Source organism: Schistocerca piceifrons, chromosome 3 (assembly GCF_021461385.2).
Source record: "Schistocerca piceifrons isolate TAMUIC-IGC-003096 chromosome 3, iqSchPice1.1, whole genome shotgun sequence".
Classification (NCBI taxonomy): domain Eukaryota; kingdom Metazoa; phylum Arthropoda; class Insecta; order Orthoptera; family Acrididae; genus Schistocerca; species Schistocerca piceifrons.
Genome location: NC_060140.1, coordinates 952,246,853 through 952,269,524, shown reverse-complemented (window position 1 = coordinate 952,269,524; position 22,672 = coordinate 952,246,853). Strand labels below are relative to the sequence as shown.

At 41.1% G+C, this 22,672-nt stretch overlaps 1 protein-coding gene across 1 annotated transcript in view; it reads right to left on the bottom strand.

Moving 5' to 3' along the window:
* LOC124789262 (intraflagellar transport protein 172 homolog) overlaps nt 1-22,672 on the bottom strand; it is a 282,278-nt gene that overhangs the window by 97,545 nt on the left and 162,061 nt on the right. Inside the window, exons 13-14 of the mRNA XM_047256559.1 lie at nt 19,344-19,632; nt 7,373-7,519 (exon numbers count right to left, since the gene is read on the bottom strand). Of these exons, the coding sequence (XP_047112515.1) occupies nt 7,373-7,519; nt 19,344-19,632 (436 nt within the window). The remainder of the gene's footprint in view (nt 1-7,372; nt 7,520-19,343; nt 19,633-22,672) is intronic.

Genomic DNA, 22,672 nt, shown 5'->3' with positions numbered 1-22,672 from the left:
CCATCAATCCTGATGTTAAGTTTCTCGCTGTTCTCATTTCTACTACTTCTCATTACCTTCGTCTTTCTCCGATTTACTCTCAAACCATACTGTGTACTCATTAGACTGTTCATTCCGTTCAGCAGATCATTTAATTCTTCTTCACTTTCACTCAAGATAGCAATGTCATCAGCAAATCGTATCATTGATATCCTTTCACCTTGTATTTTAATTCCACTCCTGAACTTTTCTTTTATTTCCATCATTGCTTCCTCGATGTACAGATTGAAGAGTAGGGGCAAAAGGCTACAGCCTTGTCTTACACCCTTCTTACTATGAGCACTTCGTTCTTGATCTTCCACTCTTATTATTCCCTCTTGGTTGTTGTACATATTGTATATGACCCATCTCTCCCTATAGCTTACCCCTACTTTTTTCAGAATCTCGAACAGCTTGCACCATTTTATATTGTCGAACGCTTTTTCCAGGTCGACAAATCCTATGAAAGTGTCTTGATTTTTCTTTAGCCTTGCTTCCATTATTAGCCGTAACGTCAGAATTGCCTCTCTCATCCCGTTACTTTTCCTAAAGCCAAACTGATCGTCACCTAGCGCATTCTCAATTTTCTTTTCCATTCCTCTGTATATTATTCTTGTAAGCAGCTTCAATGCATGAGCTGTTAAGCTGATTGTGCGAGAATTCTCGCACTTGTCAGCTCTTGCCGTCTTCGGAATTGTGTGGATGATGCTTTTCTGAAAGTCAGATGGGATGTCGCCAGACTCATATATTCTACACACCAATGTGAATAGTCGTTTTGTTGCCACTTCCCCCAATGATTTTAGAAATTCTGATGGAATGTTATCTATCCCTGCTGCCTTATTTGACCGTAAGTCCTCCAAAGCTCTTTTAAATTCCGATTCTAATACTGGATCCCCTATCTCTTCTAAATCGACTCCTGTTTCTTCTTCTATCACATCAGACAAATCTTCACCCTCATAGAGGCTTTCAATGTATTCTTTCCACCTATCTGCTCTCTCCTCTGCATTTAACAGTGGAATTCCCGTTGCACTTTTAATGTTACCACTGTGGCTTTTAATGTCACCATAGGTTGTTTTGACTTTCCTGTATGCTGAGTCTGTCCTTCCAACAATCATATCTTTTTCGATGTCTTCACATTTTTCCCGCAGCCATTTCGTCTTAGCTTCCCTGCACTTCCTATTTATTTCACTACTCAGCGACTTGTATTTCTGTCTTCCTGATTTTCCCGGAACATGTTTGTACTTCCTCCTTTCATCAATCAACTGAAGTATTTCTTCTGTTACCCATGGTTTCTTCACAATATGTATGTTTCTAAGGCAATATGTATGCCAAACATTTCATTGATTTTGCTTAAATTTTGAGTGATAATGGTGCTTAAGAGGCAGTGAACATGCCACCAATTTAAATAATTGAAGTAGGTAAAAAGTTTTCTTTTAATATTTCTATATGTTTACATTTTGATTTTAATTTTCATAGGGAGTTAAGCTGTACTCTTGCTTCCCTTTTTGTAATTAATTTTTTTTTCATTTACATTCCAAAAAATTAAGTAGAGGGTGATGTAGGGAAGCAGCATACTCACGCCTTGTAAAATTCACATCAGAGTTTCCATTGTGTGCCAGCCTAGTCCGTTGTAACTAGCTCTGACGTCATAAATATTGCGCAATACTTTAAAATGAAGTAAATAACCTGAAACGTTTCTAGCATGTCAGGAGTAATACAAAATCAATATGTGTTGGATATCAGTTCAATAACTTTAACCATTTTTGAAATTTGGATGTTTTTCTGTAAAAATCATTGGCGCAACAGAAAAGAGCTGGAAACTTTAATATTTATATTTAGATTCCTTTTGCGTAATAATTTAGTAGAAACAGTATTCTGGATCTCACAAATTGAAATTTTAGTTGAAATTCATGATTTTCTAGTTTTTGTCTTAGAAATTAAGGAAGCAAGATAGATTAAGTAGGCGAATAAATAAAGCTAGGATGTTTAAATTTAAGTAGAAGGGAGATCCGCTACAATAATAAAGATGTGAGAAGTTTCAACTGAATAACTATAAAACTGTTGCGATAGCGTATCTCCAAAGGGCAAGTTCAGAGCTCGTCTACTGCATGTAGTGTAATTAAATTAATTATCTCGCCCAAAATATTTGACTTAGCCATGTCAGACTTTCATTATGATTACTTACCTGTGTGCTGATTGCACATTTAAATTGAGAGCTTCATTGGCCATCAGCAAAGGAAGCAATGATTTATTCGATAACTTAAAGTGGTGCATTACTAGCCCAGCGGCCAGTCGAGAGAGCAGATTTGATCAGGCTTTCCCTTAGCCGTCCGCACTGCGGCCTTATATGTAAGAACGCTGCGCGAGACAAAAAAAGGCCCCAGTTCTCTCCAGACGCTAATTAGCGCACCATCTGTGCCGGGAGTCGCATCGCGTCGGTATCGTTGATATAAACAGCCTCGGATGCCATAATAAGTTACTCGGGATACGCGTAATCATGAAATCGTTTTCGAGTGAAGTGTTAATTTTGGGATGACGTTAATGATCTATCTTTAGTTTGCGAATGTCGTATTTTCACGTGCCGCCGCAGGACAGACATTCTACCATTATTAGAGTGGCGTTTAATGCACATTATCATCAAATTATGGCGAGCATTCACTTAAACATTTAATTTGAACAGTTATAGTTGCATCAGTCCATTAGACTGTGAACTGCTCTGGTACTTGGATTGTGTGGTTTCTTTTTGGTCTGTGACTTTCAGAATATAGTGAACATTTTAGAGAGAATGGTTTTTGATTGTGAATCCCAGACAATCTCCTAATGCCTCAGAGCTATAAGCTGTAGCTATAAATGTATTTCTCAGATGAAGTGGGCACTAGGAATTCTAATTACAGGCTTCACGTTTTGCTAATCACTTTCTGGTTGCCAATATTGTAGTTAGAGAGCCAGTGTTGAGAATGGCAAACAACAGCATTAAATAAATAATAGGAACATTAACAATTATTCCACCCGCCGCCCCACAAGAGGGTCAAAAAAAGCTATTCCAGATGTGGTGGGCAAAATCTCAATAGAATGGATCTCATTCCAGGGCATGATTTAAGACCATGACTTCCTAAAATCATTCCCTGAAATGAGATCCATTTTGTTCGAGATTTTGCCCACCACACCTAGAATAGCTTTTTGTCGCCCTCCCGGTTTCAGCAATATCCTTGTCAGACCCTACGTTCCCTCCGCATCCATCTCCCTACCCTACGGCTCCAACTGATTTGTCTGTCCCCTCTCCAGCACTTGCCCTACACAAACTCCAGCTAGCACTTATACCAGGGAACACCTATACCAGCCCTGTAACAGGCAAAACATATACTATCACAGAGAGAGCCACCTGTGAAGCTACACGTGTCATATGCCTGCTGTTATGTAAACATTGTTCGGCCTTTTACATTGGCATGACTACCATCAGATCATAAGTTAGGATGAATGGGCATAGGCAGAGTGTGTATACCAGCAACACACAATTTCCTGTTGCAGAGCATGCTGTACAACACGACAGTCGTGACCTTGGTGCCTGTTTCACAACATGCGCCATCAGGCTCCTTCCCCCAGACACCAGTTTCTCAGAACTCCACAGATGGGAACTAGTGCTACAACATGTCCTTGGTTCTTGCCAACCACCTAGCCTTAATTTACATTAATTTCTTCCATCTCAGAATTTCTTCACAGTATCTACTCCTTTCTCCACTCCATTTTAGTTTCTACATCTTTCATTTTCTGGCTAGCCTATCTTTTGCCGTCCTCCTACCACCTCTATTACATAAAATGCACTAAGCTTTTGACTCTTATTAACTCATTCATGACGTTTTACAGCAATCTCTGTCTTGCATATTATCCTGTCTCCCATTTTAAGCTCTCTGATTTTCAAATCTTGTCCGGTGCAGTCCCTAACAATCTGGTTTTTCTTCTCATTCCCGGGTGAGACTCGCCTGACCCGGGGTTCTAGGTGACTTTTCCGAACTCTTTTCCCTTTTCCTAAATCTCTCCAGTCCATTTCCTTCACCCCTCTTCCTTCCCCTTCAACCCTTCTGCTGGAAGAGGGAGCCACTGGCTCCGAAAGCTTCTATTCCTAAAAGCTTTTTTTATATGTGTGTACTCCTGCTGCTGCATGCTGAGTAGATTTCCTACTCTAGACCTTACTAAAGCATTTGACGCAGTGAACCATGAACTACTACTAAGCAAACTGGAAACTTACAATATAAATGCCACATCCATACAACTACTGATCACTTATCTAACCTATCGTAAGCAGTGTACAAAGCTGAGTTATGAAATTAATGGTCAGATCAAACATTTCCAGTCCAGCTACGAAACAGTAAAACAAGGTGTACCTCAGGACTCCATATTGGGCCCTTTCCTTTTCCTGGTCTACATTAATGATTTAGAGGCACCTCCACACTCCCAACTAGTAAGTTATGCAGATGATACCTCACTTTTGTTCTTTTGCAAACAAACTAATGATTTGACATTGGCTGCAACTGATGGCTTAAGTCAAATAACTACTTACTTCTATGATCAAGGTCTAAAAGTCAATATTAGTAAATCCCAGCTATTACCATTTAAACTAGGTAATTCATACCAAACCTGTATTGATAATATAAGTGGCATCAAAAAAGTAAACAGCGACAAATGTAAATTTTTGGGGATATACCTAGACAAAAATCTTAGATGGGTAGTACATACCAATGTTGTATGCAATAAAATCAGAAGTTCACTGCACTTAATTAGCAAACTATCAAAATTAGTCTCTGAACAAACATTAAAAACTGCTTATTTGGGACAATATTTGCATATATTAATTATGGAATAGAGGTATGGGGATGTGCTGCTGAGAGGAACATGAACAGAATCCTAACACTGCAGAAAAGAGCAATCAGGACCATGCATCGACTAGGATACAGAGATCCATGTAGAGAAACCTTTGTACAACATAAATATCTAAATGTATACTCCTTGTATCTGTACAAACTAATAACATTCTTTGTGGACCATAAAAATAATGAAGCTAAGTGCTCTGATGTGCATGCCCATAACAGAAGACAAAAAGATTGCTACTTCAGAAACAGAACTAAACTAAAGACAACAGATCATAGTCCTTGGATAAATGGCCAGATATGGTTTAACAAACTGCCAAGTGCTATAAGATGCCACAGAGGTAAAGTATTCAAAAGGGAATTTAAATCATTCTTAACTCTCAAATGTTTGTTCTCACTGAATGAACACTGATATTAAATGTAGACCTAACTCTTCCATCTATACAATGTACTATTCTGAGGTGATTGTAATATATATTATTTTTGTAACAATGTGCTGTAAATTCAGATACCTATACTATGAAACAACTGTATGTTGCATTATGAAGTACTGTACCATATATTGCCACGTGTGTCACCCTTAAGTGGCTTCTTGTAAATGTGAATTGCAAATTCCTATTCTTTGTACAAAAATTGTATAAAAATACTATGACATTTGTAAAAGTCGCCAGTTGGTGACTATATGCAAAAAAAGACAATAAATAAATAAAAAACAATTGCTTTTCGCTGTTATCTTAGTGTTTCTGATCTGTACATAGAGCAAAGTTACATTAGATGACTACCGTGCATTATGATCTGACAGTTCATTGATCACATGATAGGCATGTCTTTATTTAACTTCTGCTCTTTGTAAGAATACTACTATTGTGGGCAACTCTGGAAGTGAAATCTATGATTACTATTACATTATAAGTAGGTAACAGCATCTCTGGATCATTTTCCCTGTCAGATACGTTCAAGAAATTTACATCAAAATCACCACAGGCTGATAGTCCCTCCCTTCTGTCCGACAGAGAGCACAATAATTCACCAAAATTTTTCATGAAAATTTCCCAGTTACCCAGTGAAGACCTGTAAAATGTAGTAGAGTAGTATTAAAGCCAACCTTAGCCATATGAAGTTCATGAGTGATAACTACTGATTGCATGCTAACTACAGATTGTAATAAAATTACTGTTAAGCAGTTGTACCATTATTCCATAATTCTAATATATCATTCCCCTCTATATCATATCTATTTCAATGCCTTCCACAATGTCAAGCTACCTAATGGTGCTGAAGTAATGTTGCAAAGTGTGATAGTGACCCTAAGTTGCTTCTCAGTTGGTTGTCTGGAGATGGAACGCACAAAGAAATAGCAATTATATGATCTGTGATATGACTTCCAAAAGTACCAAAAACAGGGAAGAGTAGCAGAATGAACAAAGAAAAACTAATAGAAATGAACATTATTCTCATGAGAAGAATAAATGAGTTAAAATAATGATGATAACAGAAGTATCATCTCCTTTTACATCAACATTACCAGTACCTGTACTTTTGTAACCATCATACACTACCTCTCTCATCATTCAGCTGACTTCAGAGTAACTAACTATATCCTCACCCATAACTGTTTCTCCTTTACTCACAATGTAGCACTTAAAACTAAACCAACTGAGACCTGACAAGACTTTGACTCTCTTTAATTGTGCCCTAAAATGTGGAATATTCTCACATCTAACCCCCCTCCCCCTATGCCACTAACAATCGTGTTTTACCACTTATCCAGCAGAAATACTTTCTTTATCTAATCCTGTGCCGCTGTTGTTCCCAGCTTCTGTCATATGTCATATGCACATGGAAAACACAGATGCAAGAGCTGCCCAAAACAAATACAAAATATCTCTTATTCCAGCATTATCACTCCAATTGCTACCCCATCACACACAGGGTTAAGTTTCACACATAGGGTTAAGTTCCAAATCAGTGACACAATCCACCAGCTTCTGCCTACATTGCACAGGCTCCCATGTCTGTATGGCCATTAATCAATTATCCACCCATTCATTCATCCAGCAAATTGTTACCAAGGACCAAATAAATCAGCATTGTCAGCATAATGTGGTCCATTCCAATAGCTGCTTCACAACCTCAAAGGAAGCGTTTTGTCTGAACATTCACCTGGTAACCGACTATTTTTACAATACAGTATGCCACCCAGCATCTTCCCTGGTTCATAACTGCTCGACTTTCATCTTTGATTTTCCATAAATATATTCATACTTACTTCTTCTGAGGCTCCAACGTACCTTTATACCCTGCCCATCCTTATTTGCTTCTGTTCCCTGAAGAAACTGCCTAGAGACTTAACCAATACATTATTAATCCATCATTATTGACTACTATTAGGCCAGTGTGAGACAAGAAACAACAGGTATAATTTTTTATCCTGCCTGTATAGAATTTAGAGTATGAGAATTAACGATTACTAAATACTCATGTCTTACCTTCATCCCATTTGTGAAGTTTCTGGTACATTTCAATTGCTTTGTCAAGATTGTTGTGTTCAATATATATGGCTTCAGCTTCTTTGAACGTTTTATTGAACATTGCCATACGAGCCAACACATCAGGACACAGCATTCCATTACCACCTGAAAAAATTTAAAATTTAGAAAACATCTAATTTGTTTCTAAAAATAACAAAGAAAATTAACAGGAAAGCTAAAATTTGAAATCCATTTTAGGCCAACAAAAGAAGCAGTGAAAACTAAATTATGAGGCTTTCTTAAGATTGCATCAAGGGAAAATATAATACAGAATGGCTAGACAGTTCTTAACAGCAGAAAATAGACTGTGAAACTGAAACAAGAGATAGTTGTTTAATGTACCGTCAATATCACTAAAAATCAAGTAAAACAGCAACGCCTCCCTTGTCCTCACTCAAAATGAATCCGCTCCATCCTGGTGTCTGAGTGATCCACCTATCGTTCTTAATCATCCACACTCCATATCCCTCTCTCCCTCAGCAAGGAATGTCCTGGCCAGCAATCCTGTTAACTTTATAATATAATGTAAATGGACAGAAAAAAAATCTACTCACCAAGCAGTGGCAGGGGTACACACACACACACACACACACACACACACACACACACACACACACACACACAATGACTGAACTTTCACAAGCTTTCTGAGCCAGTGGCGCCTTCTTCTGGTAGAAAAGTTGAAGGGGAAAGAAGAGGGTGAAGGAAAAGAACTGGAGGTGATGGTTCAAATGGCTTTAAGCACTATGGGACTTAACATCTGAGGTCATCAGTCCCCTAGACTTAGAACTACTTAAATCTAACTAACCTAAGGACATCACACACATCCATGCCCGAGGCAGGATTCGCACCTGCGACCGTAGAAGCAGCGCAGTTCTGGACTAAAGCGCCTAGAACCGCTCGGCCACAGTGGCCAGCCGAACTGGAGAGAATTAGGGAAAGTGGTACAGTTTAAAAAAGTCACCCAGAACCCCCCAGTCAGGGGAGACTTATTGGGCGGGATGAGAAAAAATGATTGTTGGGGACTGCACTGGACGAGATTTGAAATCCTGAGAGCTTAAAGGTGGAAGACAGGGTAATATGCATGACAGAAATTACCAGCAAAACATTGTGCACGAGTTAATAAGAGAGAAAAGCTAAGTGCATTGTATGTAACAGAGGTGGGAGTGAGTATGGTGAAAAACAGACAAGTCAGACAATGACAAATATAGAAAACTGAAATGGAGTGAAGAAAGGAGTAGTTGCTGTGAATAAATGTGAAGACGGAAGGAATTAAATTAAGGCCAGGTGGATGGCGAGAACCAAGGACATGTTGTAGTGTTAGTTACCACCTACACCTAAAACAACCTAACCTAACCTAACCTAACCTTCGTTCTCGCCACCCACCTGGCCTTAATTTACGTTAATTCCTTCCATCTCAGCATTTATTCACAGTACCCACTCCTTCCTTCATTCCATTTCAGTTTTCTAAATCTTGTAAAACAAAAAGATAACTGTATCTGTCAATTTGAAACAGTTCTGATGATAATGCTGTGGCGTCGATAGGTTGTATCGACCACGATTAACACCAGCTTTGGACTCTTATTGCTCTGCCAAGCCTCCATGTTAGTTTTTAGTTCTGTTCTGTATCGCAAGCTGTGTATACATATATGACTTACTGCGAAATATATGTTTATGTGGAATTTAATGGGGACAGTTATTGCATTCAACTGATAATTGTATCCCGTTCCCATACTGGGGACCCCGAAGCTTCTACGTCTTCCGCAACTTCCACGCCAGGTGTTGCAAATCAACAAGTTATGCGCACAACGCCATGGCTAGCTCACCCAATGCTTTGTTCAAAGATTTGGAAGCACAACAACGATTGCTGGACATCTTCATTCCTTCGTCAACGACCGGTTCTACATTAATTCACAGTGTTTCGCGATCTCCAGCCACGTTAACTTCAAACTTTGTCGCTCTACAACGGTCGACCGCTATACCACTAACACAAACAATGGATTCAGGTTTCGTGTTGCTGGACTGTGCTCACCAACATGTGAAGTGTGAAGTGAATAATATTCAGAACTGTGTACCTACTGATCAATCGTATAGCGCTAAAAGTGATCTACATTCGCACACATACTTTGACTTTCAACGGACCACAATAACAGTTACTGTTGTGCCACGTGCAGCACCGCCATTATTGCAAAATGCACCCGGCCACTATCAACCACGACCTGTTCCAGTTTTGCCTCATTGGCAAACTAATCAAGAACATTTTAGTGCACACAATTCTCCATGCTCACTTAAGAAGAACTTAAACTTTGGTCATACAAGTTACCGACCCACAGCCCCCTGCCACACACCCCTCCCCATCCCCTCTCGCAGGGGGCCCCGGTTTCGGTCGCTCAGCCGCTCGCCTCTCCTACAGCACCGCCTGTGTCTGCCATGCTTGCCTTCCGCATTATGTCTGGGGTGAGTCAATTCAATTCAGTACCTGTAATCTCTAGTCCAGTTTACGGGACCCCCGCACGTATTGCGCAACCGCTCGTTCCCACAGTACCGACCGTGCCAGCTGCTTCGTGTTCTTGCGACACATCAAGGACAATGCAACCCGCCGTTGCTACGGAAGGGCAAGCCAGTAACACACCTACGCTTACTGTGCCGGTCTGCTGTACGGCCCCTCCAACCACGGACCAGCTGGTTTTCCAAGGGACACCGAAGCCCCCTTCGTCCTCTTCCCCTGGTCGTCTGCCGAAGCTGCCTCCTTTACATCAAGACAACCCTGTATCAGGGTTTGCACTTGTTGAGCATTTTTTCGAGTTGCATCATGTGTCCGATGACAACTCTAAATTCCTGTGTCTCGTCATGCACCTTCAGGATCACTCAGACTTAATTTGCGATCTACTCCTCTCGCCACTGCCTCCATAGAAGTACGAGTTCATGAAGAAAATGATCATGGACCGACTCGCCTGCTCACCACAAGAATTAATCATCAAGATCTTGTACAAGAAACACATAGGGGACTGAACTCCATCACAACACTGGCGCCGCCTTCAGTTGCTCGTGAGTGAGCAGACAATGCTGGACATCACTCTGTGGGCGGTATGGTCCGCCAAATTGCCTACCGACCCACAGATTCACTTGCTACCACACTCCATCAAGTCAATTGGCTCTCATCTCTGCATCGCAGCCAAGCTGTATGCATTAATATGAGAACACCAACCACCTCACCACTCAACACTGTTCAGCACATCTGCTCCTGTTTAACTGCCGTCTGCTGGCAGAGGCAGAGTTTGTTCCACATCCATGCTTTCTACACCACCACATCCGGCTCATCCCTACTGCTTGTACCACAAGGTTTTCGGCGATAATGCTAAGAAGTGCCAGTTACCTTGCCAGCACCCAAGCTGACTGCAGGACCCAAACGACGCTGAGTCCTGCAGGGAACCTCACAGGTGTCTCCATGCATTGCACTCTGTCCACTCGTCCACCCACACAAGCAGTTGTTTATACGTAACTGACATTTCGTCATGGCTCGTTTTCCTAGTCGACACTGGTGCTGACCTGTCTATCATACCTATATCGATGGCTCCCCCCATCTTTTCACTGACGAGGTCACTTCTGCGAGCTGTCAACGCATCAATGTTACAAACCTCAGGCTCTGTCACAGTTACGGTGCACACATCTCCTTCTCTGTGTTTTCCATGGACTTTCTACATTGCTGACATCGATGAACCAACTCTCGGTATGGATTTTTTGTCCCATTACAAACTCTCTCCGAACGTGGTTCAGGTCTCGGTGCTACACCATCCCACTAAAACTCAGATACTGTGCACCTGCACTTATGTTCCACGTTCTGTTTCTCTCGTGGCATGTGAGTTAGTACGCAAGTGCTCCGCCCTCGCAAGCGATGTTGTGACCTGCGTCACTAACCTACTGTCAGAATACGACTCAGCGGCACAATTCCACCGGGAAAACGACGAGCTGAAATAACGAATAGCACACACTTACAACAAGCTTGTCACGGCACATACCTCGCTGCTGAAACTGCAGTCCACAGTACTGCCACCTAACCTTGTTTCTCCAGCAGACACCAGCTCGGACACTCAGCAGCTTGGTCCAAAAACATTAATTGCGTGTGACGATTCGCATCCAGTAGACACTGCACCCCTGACGCGCTCGCCATGTTCAGTGCCATGTGTTTCAAACAGTGCTTCTAATGACAGTCGTGTGTGCGATACAACCACATCCACAGTGCAGGCAGCCGTCCCACGTGTTAATAAAAGTTCCCCCTCTCTCGTGCGCCAGCCACGTGACTCGGCGACCATCACTGTTCCCCGCATGACGCCAATGCCTCTCTTGCCCGCGCTGGTTACCCAAGGCAAGGCTGACAACAGACCGTCGCTGCACATCCCGATCTGCTCCGTGCTGCATGCTCAGCTGACCTCTCCAAACAAACGCATGCCGTGCTCACGTAATAGGCATGTGACTTTCATGCTGCCTTTTCCCACTCGCGCTAACAGTTACACTTCGTCGTGCCTCACTTGTCCAAAAACTTCATGTCAGGATATTGCTCAGTCTAGTGTGCAGTTCTCATTTCTTCCGTCACTGACGGAACAACACACAAGATAGTTACCACTTACCAGCCCTCCTATTAGGCGCAAGATTAGACACCTCAACCCCATTAAGTTGGACGCGGCCCAGCAGCAAACTAATGAACTTTTGGAGGCAGGTATCCTGTAACCGTTGGACAGCAACTGGTCCTCACCGATTCGCCTCATCACCAAAAACAGCGGTTCTTTCTGAATGTTCGGTGACTACAGATGTTTAAACGCTCATACCATCATGGACAATTACCCAGTGCCGAACATAAACGATGTCACTCATTATGCTATTGGGTGCCACAATCTTCAGTGTTATTGACTGTAAACGTGCCTATCACCAGATTCCCATAGCACCGGAAGACATTCCAAAGACAGCTATTATCATGCCGCTCGGTTTGTTCCAATACAACTTCATGCCGTTCGGCCTGAAACACACGGCACAAACATAACAACGTTTCATCGACACAATCTTGCAACAGTTCGAGTTTTGCTTTGCATATCTGGATGACATACTCATTTTCAGTAACTCGGCTGAAGAACATAAAAATCATTTATCCAAGGTCCTCCAGGCCTTGAACTCCAACAGCGTCAAGATCAACAAGGGCAAATTCCAACTGCGCCAGTCTTCTGTCACATTTTTGGGTTACACAGTCTCCACAGATGGAATACAGCCTCCCAGATCCCGCGTGTAGGCCATCACGTCATTGCCGCATCCGGCTACTTACAAAGAACTCCAATGTTTCTTGGGTACAATAAATTACTACTGTCAGCATCTGCCTTCTGCCACCAGGGGTTAGGTGAAGTTTGTGACCAGACTGGAGTATGTGGTGGTGGGAGGATGTATGGGACAGGTCTTGCATCTAAGTCTATTACAGAGATCTGAGGCACGAATGCTCCTGTTCCAGGTGGTACTGAGTTACGAGGCGAATGCTCCTCTGTGGCCAGATGGTGAGACTTTGGAAGGTTGCGGGAGTCTTGAAAGATAAGGCACAGTAGATTTGTTTTTGTACAAGGTTGGGTGGATAATGACAGTCTGTGAAGGCCTCAGTGAGACCCTCAGTATACTTCGAGAGTGATCACTTGTCACTGCAGATGTGACAACCATGGGTGGCTAGGCTGTGTGGAAGGGACTTCTTTGTATGGAATGAGTGATAGCTGTCGAAGTGGAGGTATTACTGGTGGTCAGTAGGTTTGATATGATCAAAGGTACTGATGTATTCATCTTTGCCGTGGAGGTAACATCTAGGAAGGTGGTTTGTTGGGCTGAGTAGGACCAGGTGACACAAATAGGGAAGAAGCTGTTGAGGTTCTGAAGGAATGTGGATAGGGTGTCCTCACCCTCAATCCAGATCACAAAGATGTCACCAATGAATCTGAACCAGGTGAGGGGTTTAGGTTTCTGGGTGTTAAGGAATGATTCCTCCAGATGGTCCATGAATAGGTTGGCATAGGATGGTGCCATGCAGGTGCCCATAGCCATACACCGGATTTGTTTGTAGGTAAAGCTTTCAAAGGAGAAGTAACTGTGGGTGAAGATATAGTTGGTGATGGTGACTAGGAAGGAGGTTGTTGGTTTGGAATCCATTGGGCATTGGGAAAGGTAGTATTCAACAGCAGTAAGGTTACGGGTATTAGGGATGTTAGTGCAAAGGGTGATGAGCAGGGCACTGTGTGGTAAAGGGACAAGAACTGTGGAGAGTTTATGGAGGAAAGGGTTGGTATCTTTTATATAGGAGGGTATGTTTTGAGTAATAGGCTGAAGGTGTTGGCCTATGTAGGCAGAGATTCTCTCAGTGGGGGCACACTAACCGGCCACAATGGGGCATCCTCGGTGGTTGGGTTTATGGACATTAGGAAGCATGTAGCAGGTAGGAGTGTGGGGAATGGTAGGAGTGAGCAGAGAGATGGACTCCGGGGAGAGGTTCTGGAATGGACCTAAGGATTTGAGGAGACTGGATTTCTGGAATGGGGTCATGTGGCAAGGTTTGTACATGGATGTATCTGTCATCTGGCGGAGCCCTCCCGCCAGGTAATCCTCCCAGTTCAAAACAACAGTGGTGGAACCTATGAATGCATGCAGCATCATAAGTTCAGGATCAATTTTTAGATGGTGGGCTGCAGTTCTTTCTGTGAATGTAATGTTAGTTAGCATCTTGAGGGATTTGGGGGATGATGGTGAGGCAAGGTTCAAGGTGAAGAAATTCTTGAAAGTTAAAAGAGGGGTGTTTGAGTGCAGTGGCAGTGGATCATGGTTGGATGGAGGAGTGAACTGAGTGAGGCAGGGTTCAACATTGGTCTTTGGTTGAGTCTGACTGGTAGCGTTGGTGGCGAAAAAGTGTTCCAACTGTAGAGAAGGGGAGAAGGTCTTCAACAAGTTCTGCTTGATTAAATTTGGGAGTGGGGCAAAAGGTGAGGCCTTTGGAAAGGATTGATATTTTTGTGGGGCTAAGGCTTCTGTAGGAAAGGACTGTGTTTTGGGTCTGTTTAGGTTCTGGATTCTAAGTGGTGGTGGGAGGGAATTTTGGAGGGTATGGTAAATGTCGTAGGTTTGCAGGGCAGCATTTGTCAGCGATGAGGAGACATGGGAAGAGGTTTGGAGTTGTTGTAGAGATGGTGGACAATGGTACTCCAAAGTGGGAGTGGGAAGCGAGCAGGATGGAGAGTTATCTGAGGTGGCATTATGCATGTCGCTCTAGTTCCTGGAGGGCAAGAGTTTCAATGTGTATTATGGGTGCCAGGAATTTGGGATTGCATGGCAGGAGAATTTTATGGATGGAGAGCAGGTACTGCAAGAAGGTTTTGGCTTGGTTGATATGGTTTTGCAGGACTATGCTGCTGAGGGCTAAGGATTGGCAGAATCTGAACAGATAGATGTCATAGTGGAAGAAGAGGTGGCAGCCGGAGATGGGTAATTTGATGATAAGGCCATCTGGGGGGGGGGGGGGGGGGGGGGGGATTGCATGAGGCAAGCAACAACGCAGGAGGAATATGTGGGACTGGGTTCTGGCTAGGGATAAGGAAACTTCTCTGTATTGATGTACGGCATATATTAATGACTTGATGGATAACAGCAGTCTTTTTATATTTTTACACTGAGACGGTATCTGTTCGTTCGGACATGTCCGAAAGAACAAATACCATCTCAGTATATATATAGTTAAGGCTCACCGGCCACTTGACCATCTTCTTCTTCTGTGCGAATGCACAAACAGTGCCCGAACTCTTATGGGAATCGGCAACGCGCCGCGAATAATGAGTATAATGGGTGGGGGCACTAAGAATGTAGTGCAGGACAATACGTTGAGAATGTGGGTTTCGCAGGAGGCATGCCAGAGATAAATCCCTGCAGTCGCGCTATCCTCTGTGTCCTTGGTGGCACAGATGGATAGAGCGTCTGCCATGTAAGCAGGGTTCGAGTCCCAGTCAGGGCACACATTTTCATCTGTCCCTGTTGACGTATGTCAATGCCTGTAAGCAGCTATGGGTGTTCATTTCATTGCCATTTTTATATTTTGTCACGACAGCACTACATTATTTGTAAAAATGAATTTACACAGATGGAATCCATAATGGTAACCCAAAATACCCTGTCGTAGAATGTGCGTAGCATAACAATATTTGTATCTGTGGCACCTGTTGCCCAACACAATTAATTTGAACTGCCCTCCCTGCCCCAACACCTCAAAAGTTGAAGGCTGGAATTTGCTCTAAGGCATACACAGGATGTATCACAATTAATGGTGTAAACACATTCAGTTGAAAGTACTCAATACTAGAAGCAAAAAAGTCTCAGTAAACATAGGGTTGAAAATTCATACCCTAAGAGCTACGAGCAATTTTTCATCTTCGATACTGTGAAGCAAACCTCTTCTACTGAAAGCTCTTTGCTTTCCATATTTTGGGGAATGGTAATGGGGACCAAAACAAGAAAAAAATGACCAGCTCTAAAATGCATACCTTAAAAGCTATGAGCATGTACTTATCTTCGCTACTTGGAAACACAACTCTTCTAATGAACAATTGCTCATAACTTTTAAGGTATGGATTTTAGAGCAAATGTTTACTGGAGATTTTTTCCTTGTTTTGGTCCATACTGCTACTTCCCAAAATGTTGAAAGAAAAAAGCTTGCAGTAGATTTGAACTCACAGTATCGAAGATGAAAAATTGCTAGTAGCTCTTAAGGTATGTATTTTCGACCCAATATTTACTGAGACTTTCAACTGTATGCATTTATGTCATTAATTATGATACATCCTGTATTTGTTCACACCATCAATCCAGCAGTTACCTGAAGTACTGTTTAATTTTATTGTCAATATCCTTTCCATTCTTCAGCACCCAACTCTTACCCATTTTCCAATGCTTTTGCCCTTAATTTATTAAAATATTCCATCACGTCACGTTACAAAAAACTATCAGGACAATTGAACAACTCCAAATGTATACTAACAGACAAATACATCTGTAGGTTTTAATAACAAATAACTGTAGTTAATATAATAGAGGGAAACATTCCACGTGGGAAAAATATATCTAAAAACAAAGATGATGTGACTTACCGAACGAAAGTGCTGGCAGGTCGATAGACACACAAACAAACACAAACACACACACAAAATTCAAGCTTTCGCAACAAACTGTTGCCTCATCAGGAAAGAGGGGAAGGAGAGGGAAAGACGAAAGGATGTGAGTTTTAAGGGAGAGGGTAAGGAGTCATTCCAATCCCGGGAGCGGAAAGACTTACCTTAGGGGGAAAAAAGGACAGGTATACACTCGCGCACACACACACACACACACACACACACACACACACACACATATCCATCCACACATATACAGACACAAGCAGACATATTTAAAGACATATCATTTTAACTGTAGTTAAAATGATATGTTGTAGTTGTGCCTGCAAAGACTATAAATATTTATTCACATATATTTATTTTCCATTTATATCTCCCTTTCACATTTTGCAGCTTCTACTGTCTTTACTTTTCTTGACTGCTCCTTCTTCACCGTTTGTTTCCTTTTTTTCTTTTCCGTAGCTGCCCATTTCTCTAACATCTGTGGTACTCCTTTCAGTTTATTCTTTCCTTATTTAGCATAAAGAAACTATTCTCCTTGTCACATCTAAAATTCCAGAAAGTACTGACTACTGAAAACTTTGCACTGGCGATTTTTCTCCTATTGTCTACTGCTACAGCTTTCTCGCCTGCAGTTCTTGGCAACTTTCTCATTTTGTTAGAAAAGTCACATAGGTAAGCGGATACTTGATCAATGAAGTGGAAAGAATAATAAGAGGAAGTGGAAAGAATAATAAAAGTGTGTCTTGAAGTGTGATGAGCTCAGTATATTCTAGGTAAGTGCTCCTTTCTTCCTTGTAATCAACCATCAGCATGAATCCTGTTGTAAATGTGATTATTTATGTAACAGCTAACACCACATTTAAACAGTAATTATGGCTAGTTCCAACAAGATTCACTGAATAAAATTATCTTATTGGCAGATGAACCTTTTACCGAATTGTGACTCACAATTATTGAAATCATCTTCATATTCTTCTGGTGATAACAATACACTAAAAACCTCTTTTATAATAAAATAAATAATGCTTTATTTGAATAAGCACGTGTTTTAAATTTTAAACTATTAGTTTCATTACTAACAGCTTATAATATTGATTCTCATTAGCCAGAAAATTTGTTCGTAATATGCTCAGTCCACATCAAATTCAAGAGTTCCGAAATTCTAAATAGTGCTTTTCTATAAACCTGTATAAAATTGTCAGTTCCAACACTGATATAAATTTCAAGCCCTGATTTTTCCTAACTGTTAGTTAACAATGAACGCAAGGATAGATTGCTATTCACCACGAAAATGACACACTGAGTTGCAGACAGGCACAATGAAAAGTCCATTAATCATTTAGCTTTTGACCATAGCTTTCTTCAGAATAGAAAATGCACACACACATTTGCATAAGCAGGCACATCTGACAGACTTATGAGCGATATGTCTGGCAACTCTGACCTGGACTTTCCATGGTCCGACTTTGCCTAACAGTTCCACAGATCATAATTGTGATCCCTCGATATTATGTCAAACACATCAGTTAATTTACATGTAGTACACAGCCTTTACTCAAGAGTGTTTTGCAGCTGCAAGCCAGAATAAAATCTTCTTGATTTCCAAGCTGCATCATTTCAAATTAAATTCTTAAGCTTTCAGCAGTAGTTCCTTTCACTGTCTCCAGCTGACTGTCAAGATTGGCTCAGCGATCTACTTACTTAGGCAAGGAGGAAATGACTCATGCACATGAAGGTGAGTTGAGCATTTTTAGTAGCTCTGTTCTGCTGCTGGACAGAATGATGTGAGGTGGCGCATGGAGTATGCGACACTTACAGGGAAGTGGAAGTTTAAAATGTTGTACCATCCCATCAACTCACCTGATGTCATCTAGTCCTGCAACGGTCTGTAACTATTAGAAGCTATCTAACTCTCCTTCTTACGCATGCATCATTTTGCCTTTCATCTGCAAGCTTCTGGATGCTGCTACCTTATCAATATCTACATCAACGTTTACATCTGTACTTTTCCAACTACTATGATGCATATGACAGATGGTACATCACATTGCACCAGTTATTAGAGTTTCTTTCCATTCCATTCAAATATACAGCTCAGGAAGAATGAGTGTTTAATGTCTGTGGGTGTTTGGTGTAACACAAACTGAACACCAGCCAACCCTGTCAGCCAGTAATTTTAACCAGAAGCTGGTGGCAGGGACAGATGACAAAAGCCTAAGAATTTCATCTGCAATCTCACAGCTTGAAAGCAGAGCTGATTTTATTCTACAAGGCTACATGCTGACCAATTACACAACTGCTCTTTTACATTAATCTTTAGCTACCTTTAATCTTTTTTCATATAATTTATACTTTCCTCTATTTGCAATCTCAGATTCACATGCACACACATCCATGCACGTGTGTGTGCGCGCGCGCCCACACACACACACACACACACACACACACACACACACACACGCACACACACACACACACACACACACACACACATTATAGTATTAGACATATAAGATGATCCCTGGCTGAATAAATAAATAGTTATGTACTTCAACTTACAATTATTGCTTTGATCACTGATACATATGAATGACTTATGACTTTGTTAAGACGTACTAGAGGCAATGATTAGGAAATATCCACCAGACTGCAGATGCAGATGGCAAATGACAGTTTAGGACATAAATCACTAATCACATTTCAGAGGATTTTGTTTTATGTTATTGTTGATCATATACAAAGGGAGTATTTACCATACTCTTTGGCATAGTTTTCAGCTGTTGTTATGGTTTCCTTGAGGAAATGACTGCATGCCACATCACCTAATGCTGCATAGCATCTTTGTGCTATTTTTAAATTATTCTCAGCAACTGCTATATTGGCAAGATTTGTCCACATTCCTTCAGCTTCTGGTTTATCTCCCAAGTTTTCTAAAAATGTAATGGCTCTTATAAAGTTATTATCATGCAAAGCAGTCCCAAATTCAACGAGTCCCTCATCAAGTTCATAACCAAGCTGATGACTACCTTCTTGCACAACAACCTGAAACATATTACAAAAATATCCAATGCAAGGTACTAAAACCTCTAACACAAATTACAACACATCTGTATGTACAACTATCATCAAAATAAAACTACATGCAAATATACAGGGCGATTAAAAAAAAGAACAGATTTCCAGTGTTTATTACAGACAAACTGTGAAAGGCAGAAAAATACTGAACGTCACTGGATAGAGGAAGGTTAAAAGTTTTATGTTCGCACAGATGCTACAACGTACACTCAATACGAGCACCATGCATTGCTCAAGAAACATCAAAATGGTAATCCATTTCATTCCACACATGAATCAACAGGACCCTGTTGATTGAATTGACAGCTTCAACTAATCTGCTTCTTCAGACCTTGAAGAGTAGCTGCCATAGGTGGGGCAAAGACTCTTGTCTTTTACACCTACATCTACATCTACGTGATTACTCTGCTGTTCACAATAAAGTGCCTGGCAGAGAGTTCAATAAACCACCTTCAAGCTGTCTCTCTATTGTTCCACTATGGAACGGCGTGCAGGAAAAATGAGCACTTCTGTGCGAGCCCTGATTCCTCTTATTTTATCATGATGATCATTTCTCCCTATGTAGGTGGGTGCCAACAAAATGTTTTTGCAATCAGAGGAGAAAACTGGTGATTGAAATTTCATGAGAAGATCCCGTCGCAACGAAAAATGCCTTTGATTTAATTATTGCCACTCCAATTCATGTATCATGTCTGTGACACTATCTCCCCTATTTCACGATAATACAAAACGAGCTACTCTACTTTATACTTTTTCAATGTCATCCGTCAGTCCCACCTGATGCAGATCCCACACCGCACAGCAATACTCCAGAATAGGGCAGACAAGCGTGGTGTAAGCAGTCTCTTTAGTACACCTGTTGCACCTTCTAAGTGTTCTGCCAATGAATCTCAGTCTTTGGTTTTCTCTACCCACAATATTATCTATGTAATCATTCCAATTTAGGTTATTTGCAATTGTAATCCCTAAGTATTTAGCTGAATTTACAGCCTTTGGATTTGTGTGACTTATAGCATAATCAAAATTTAGCTGATTTCTTTTAGTACTCATGTGAATAACTTCACACTTTTCCTTATTCAGGGTCAATTGCCACAATTCGCACTATACAGATATCTTACCTACATCATTTTGCATTTAGTTTTGGTCATCTGATGACTTTACAAGACAGTATATGAAAGCATTATCTACAAAAACAATTTAAGATGGCTACTGAGATTGTCTCCTATGTCGTTAATATAGATCAGGAACAATAGAGGGTCTATAACACTTCCTTGGGGAACGCCGGATATTATTTCAGTTTTACTCTATGACTTTCCACCTATTATTACAAACTGTGATCTTTCTGACAGGAAATCATGAATCCAGTCGCACAACTGAGATGATATTCCACAGGCACGCACTTTGGTTACTAGACGCTTGTGAGGAATGGTGTCGAAAGCCTCCAGGAAATCTAAAAATATGTAATCAATTTGACATCCCCTGTCGATAGCACTCATTTCTTCATGAGCATAAAGAGCTAGTTGTGTTTTGCAAGAAAGATATTTTCTGAATCCGTGCTGACTACAGGTTAATAAATCATTTTCTTCGAGGTACTTCATAATGTTTGAATACAGTATATGTTCCACAACCCTACTACAAGTTGATGTTAGTGATATGGGCCTGTAACTCAATGGATTACTCCTACTTCCCTTTTTGGGTATTGGTGTGACTTGAGCAGTTTTCCAGTCTTTATGTACAGATCTTTCTGTGAGGGAGCAGTTGTATATAATTTCTAAATATGAAGCTATTGTATCAGCATACTCTGAGAGGAACCTGACTGGTATACAATCTGGACTGGAAGCCTTGCCTTTATAAGTGATTTGAGCTGCTTTGCGACACCGAGGATATCTATTTCTATGTTTCTCATCTTGACAATTGTTCTTGACTGGAATTCAGGAATATTTACTTCATCTTCTTTGGTGAAGGAGTTTCAGAAAAATGTGTATAATAACTCTGCTTTAGTGGCAGTGTCATCAGTGACTTCACCGTTGTTATCGTGCAGTGAAGGTATTGATTGCACCTTGTCAATGGGGTCCTTTGTGTGTGACCAGAATCTCTTTGGGTTTTCTGTCAGATTTCGAGACAGAGTTTCATTGTGGAAATTACTGAAAGCATCTTGGATTGAAGTTGTTGTTATTGTTGTTGTGGTCTTCTGAGACTGGTTTGATACAGCTCTCCATGCTACTCTATCCTGTGCAAGCTTCTTCATCTCCCATTCTTCTTAATCTGCTTAGTGTATCCATCTCTTGGTCTCCCTCTACGATTTTTACCCTCCACGCTGCCCTCCAATGCTAAATTTGTGATCCGCTGATGCCTCAGAACATGTCCTACCAACTGGTCCCATCTTCTTGTCAAGTTGTGCCACAAACTCCTCTTCTCCACCATTCTATTCAATACCTCCTCATTAGTTATGTGATCTACCCATCTAATCTTCAGCATTCTTCTGTAGCACCACATTTCGAAAACTTCTATTCTCTTCTTGTCCAAACTATTAATCGTCCATGTTTCACTTCCATACATGGCTACACTCCATACAAATACTTTCAGAAATGACTTCCTGGCACTTAAGTCTACACTCGATGTTAACAAATTTCTCTTTTTCAGAAACGCTTTCCTTGCCATTGCCAGTCTACATTTTATATCCTCTCTACTTTGACCATCATTAGATATTTGGCTCCCCAAATAGCAAAACTCCTTTACTACTTTAAGTGTCTCATTTCCTAATCTAATTCCCTCAGCATCACCCGACTTAATTCGACTACATTCCATTATCCTCGTTTTGCTTTTATTGATGTTCATCTTATATCCTCCTTTCAAGAGACTGTCCATTCTATTCAACTGCTCTTCCAAGTCCTTTGCTGTCTCTGACAGAATTACAATGTCATCGGCGAACCTCAAAGATTTATTTCTTCTCCATGGATTTTAATACCTACACTAAATTTTTCTTTTGTTTCCTTTACTGCTTGCT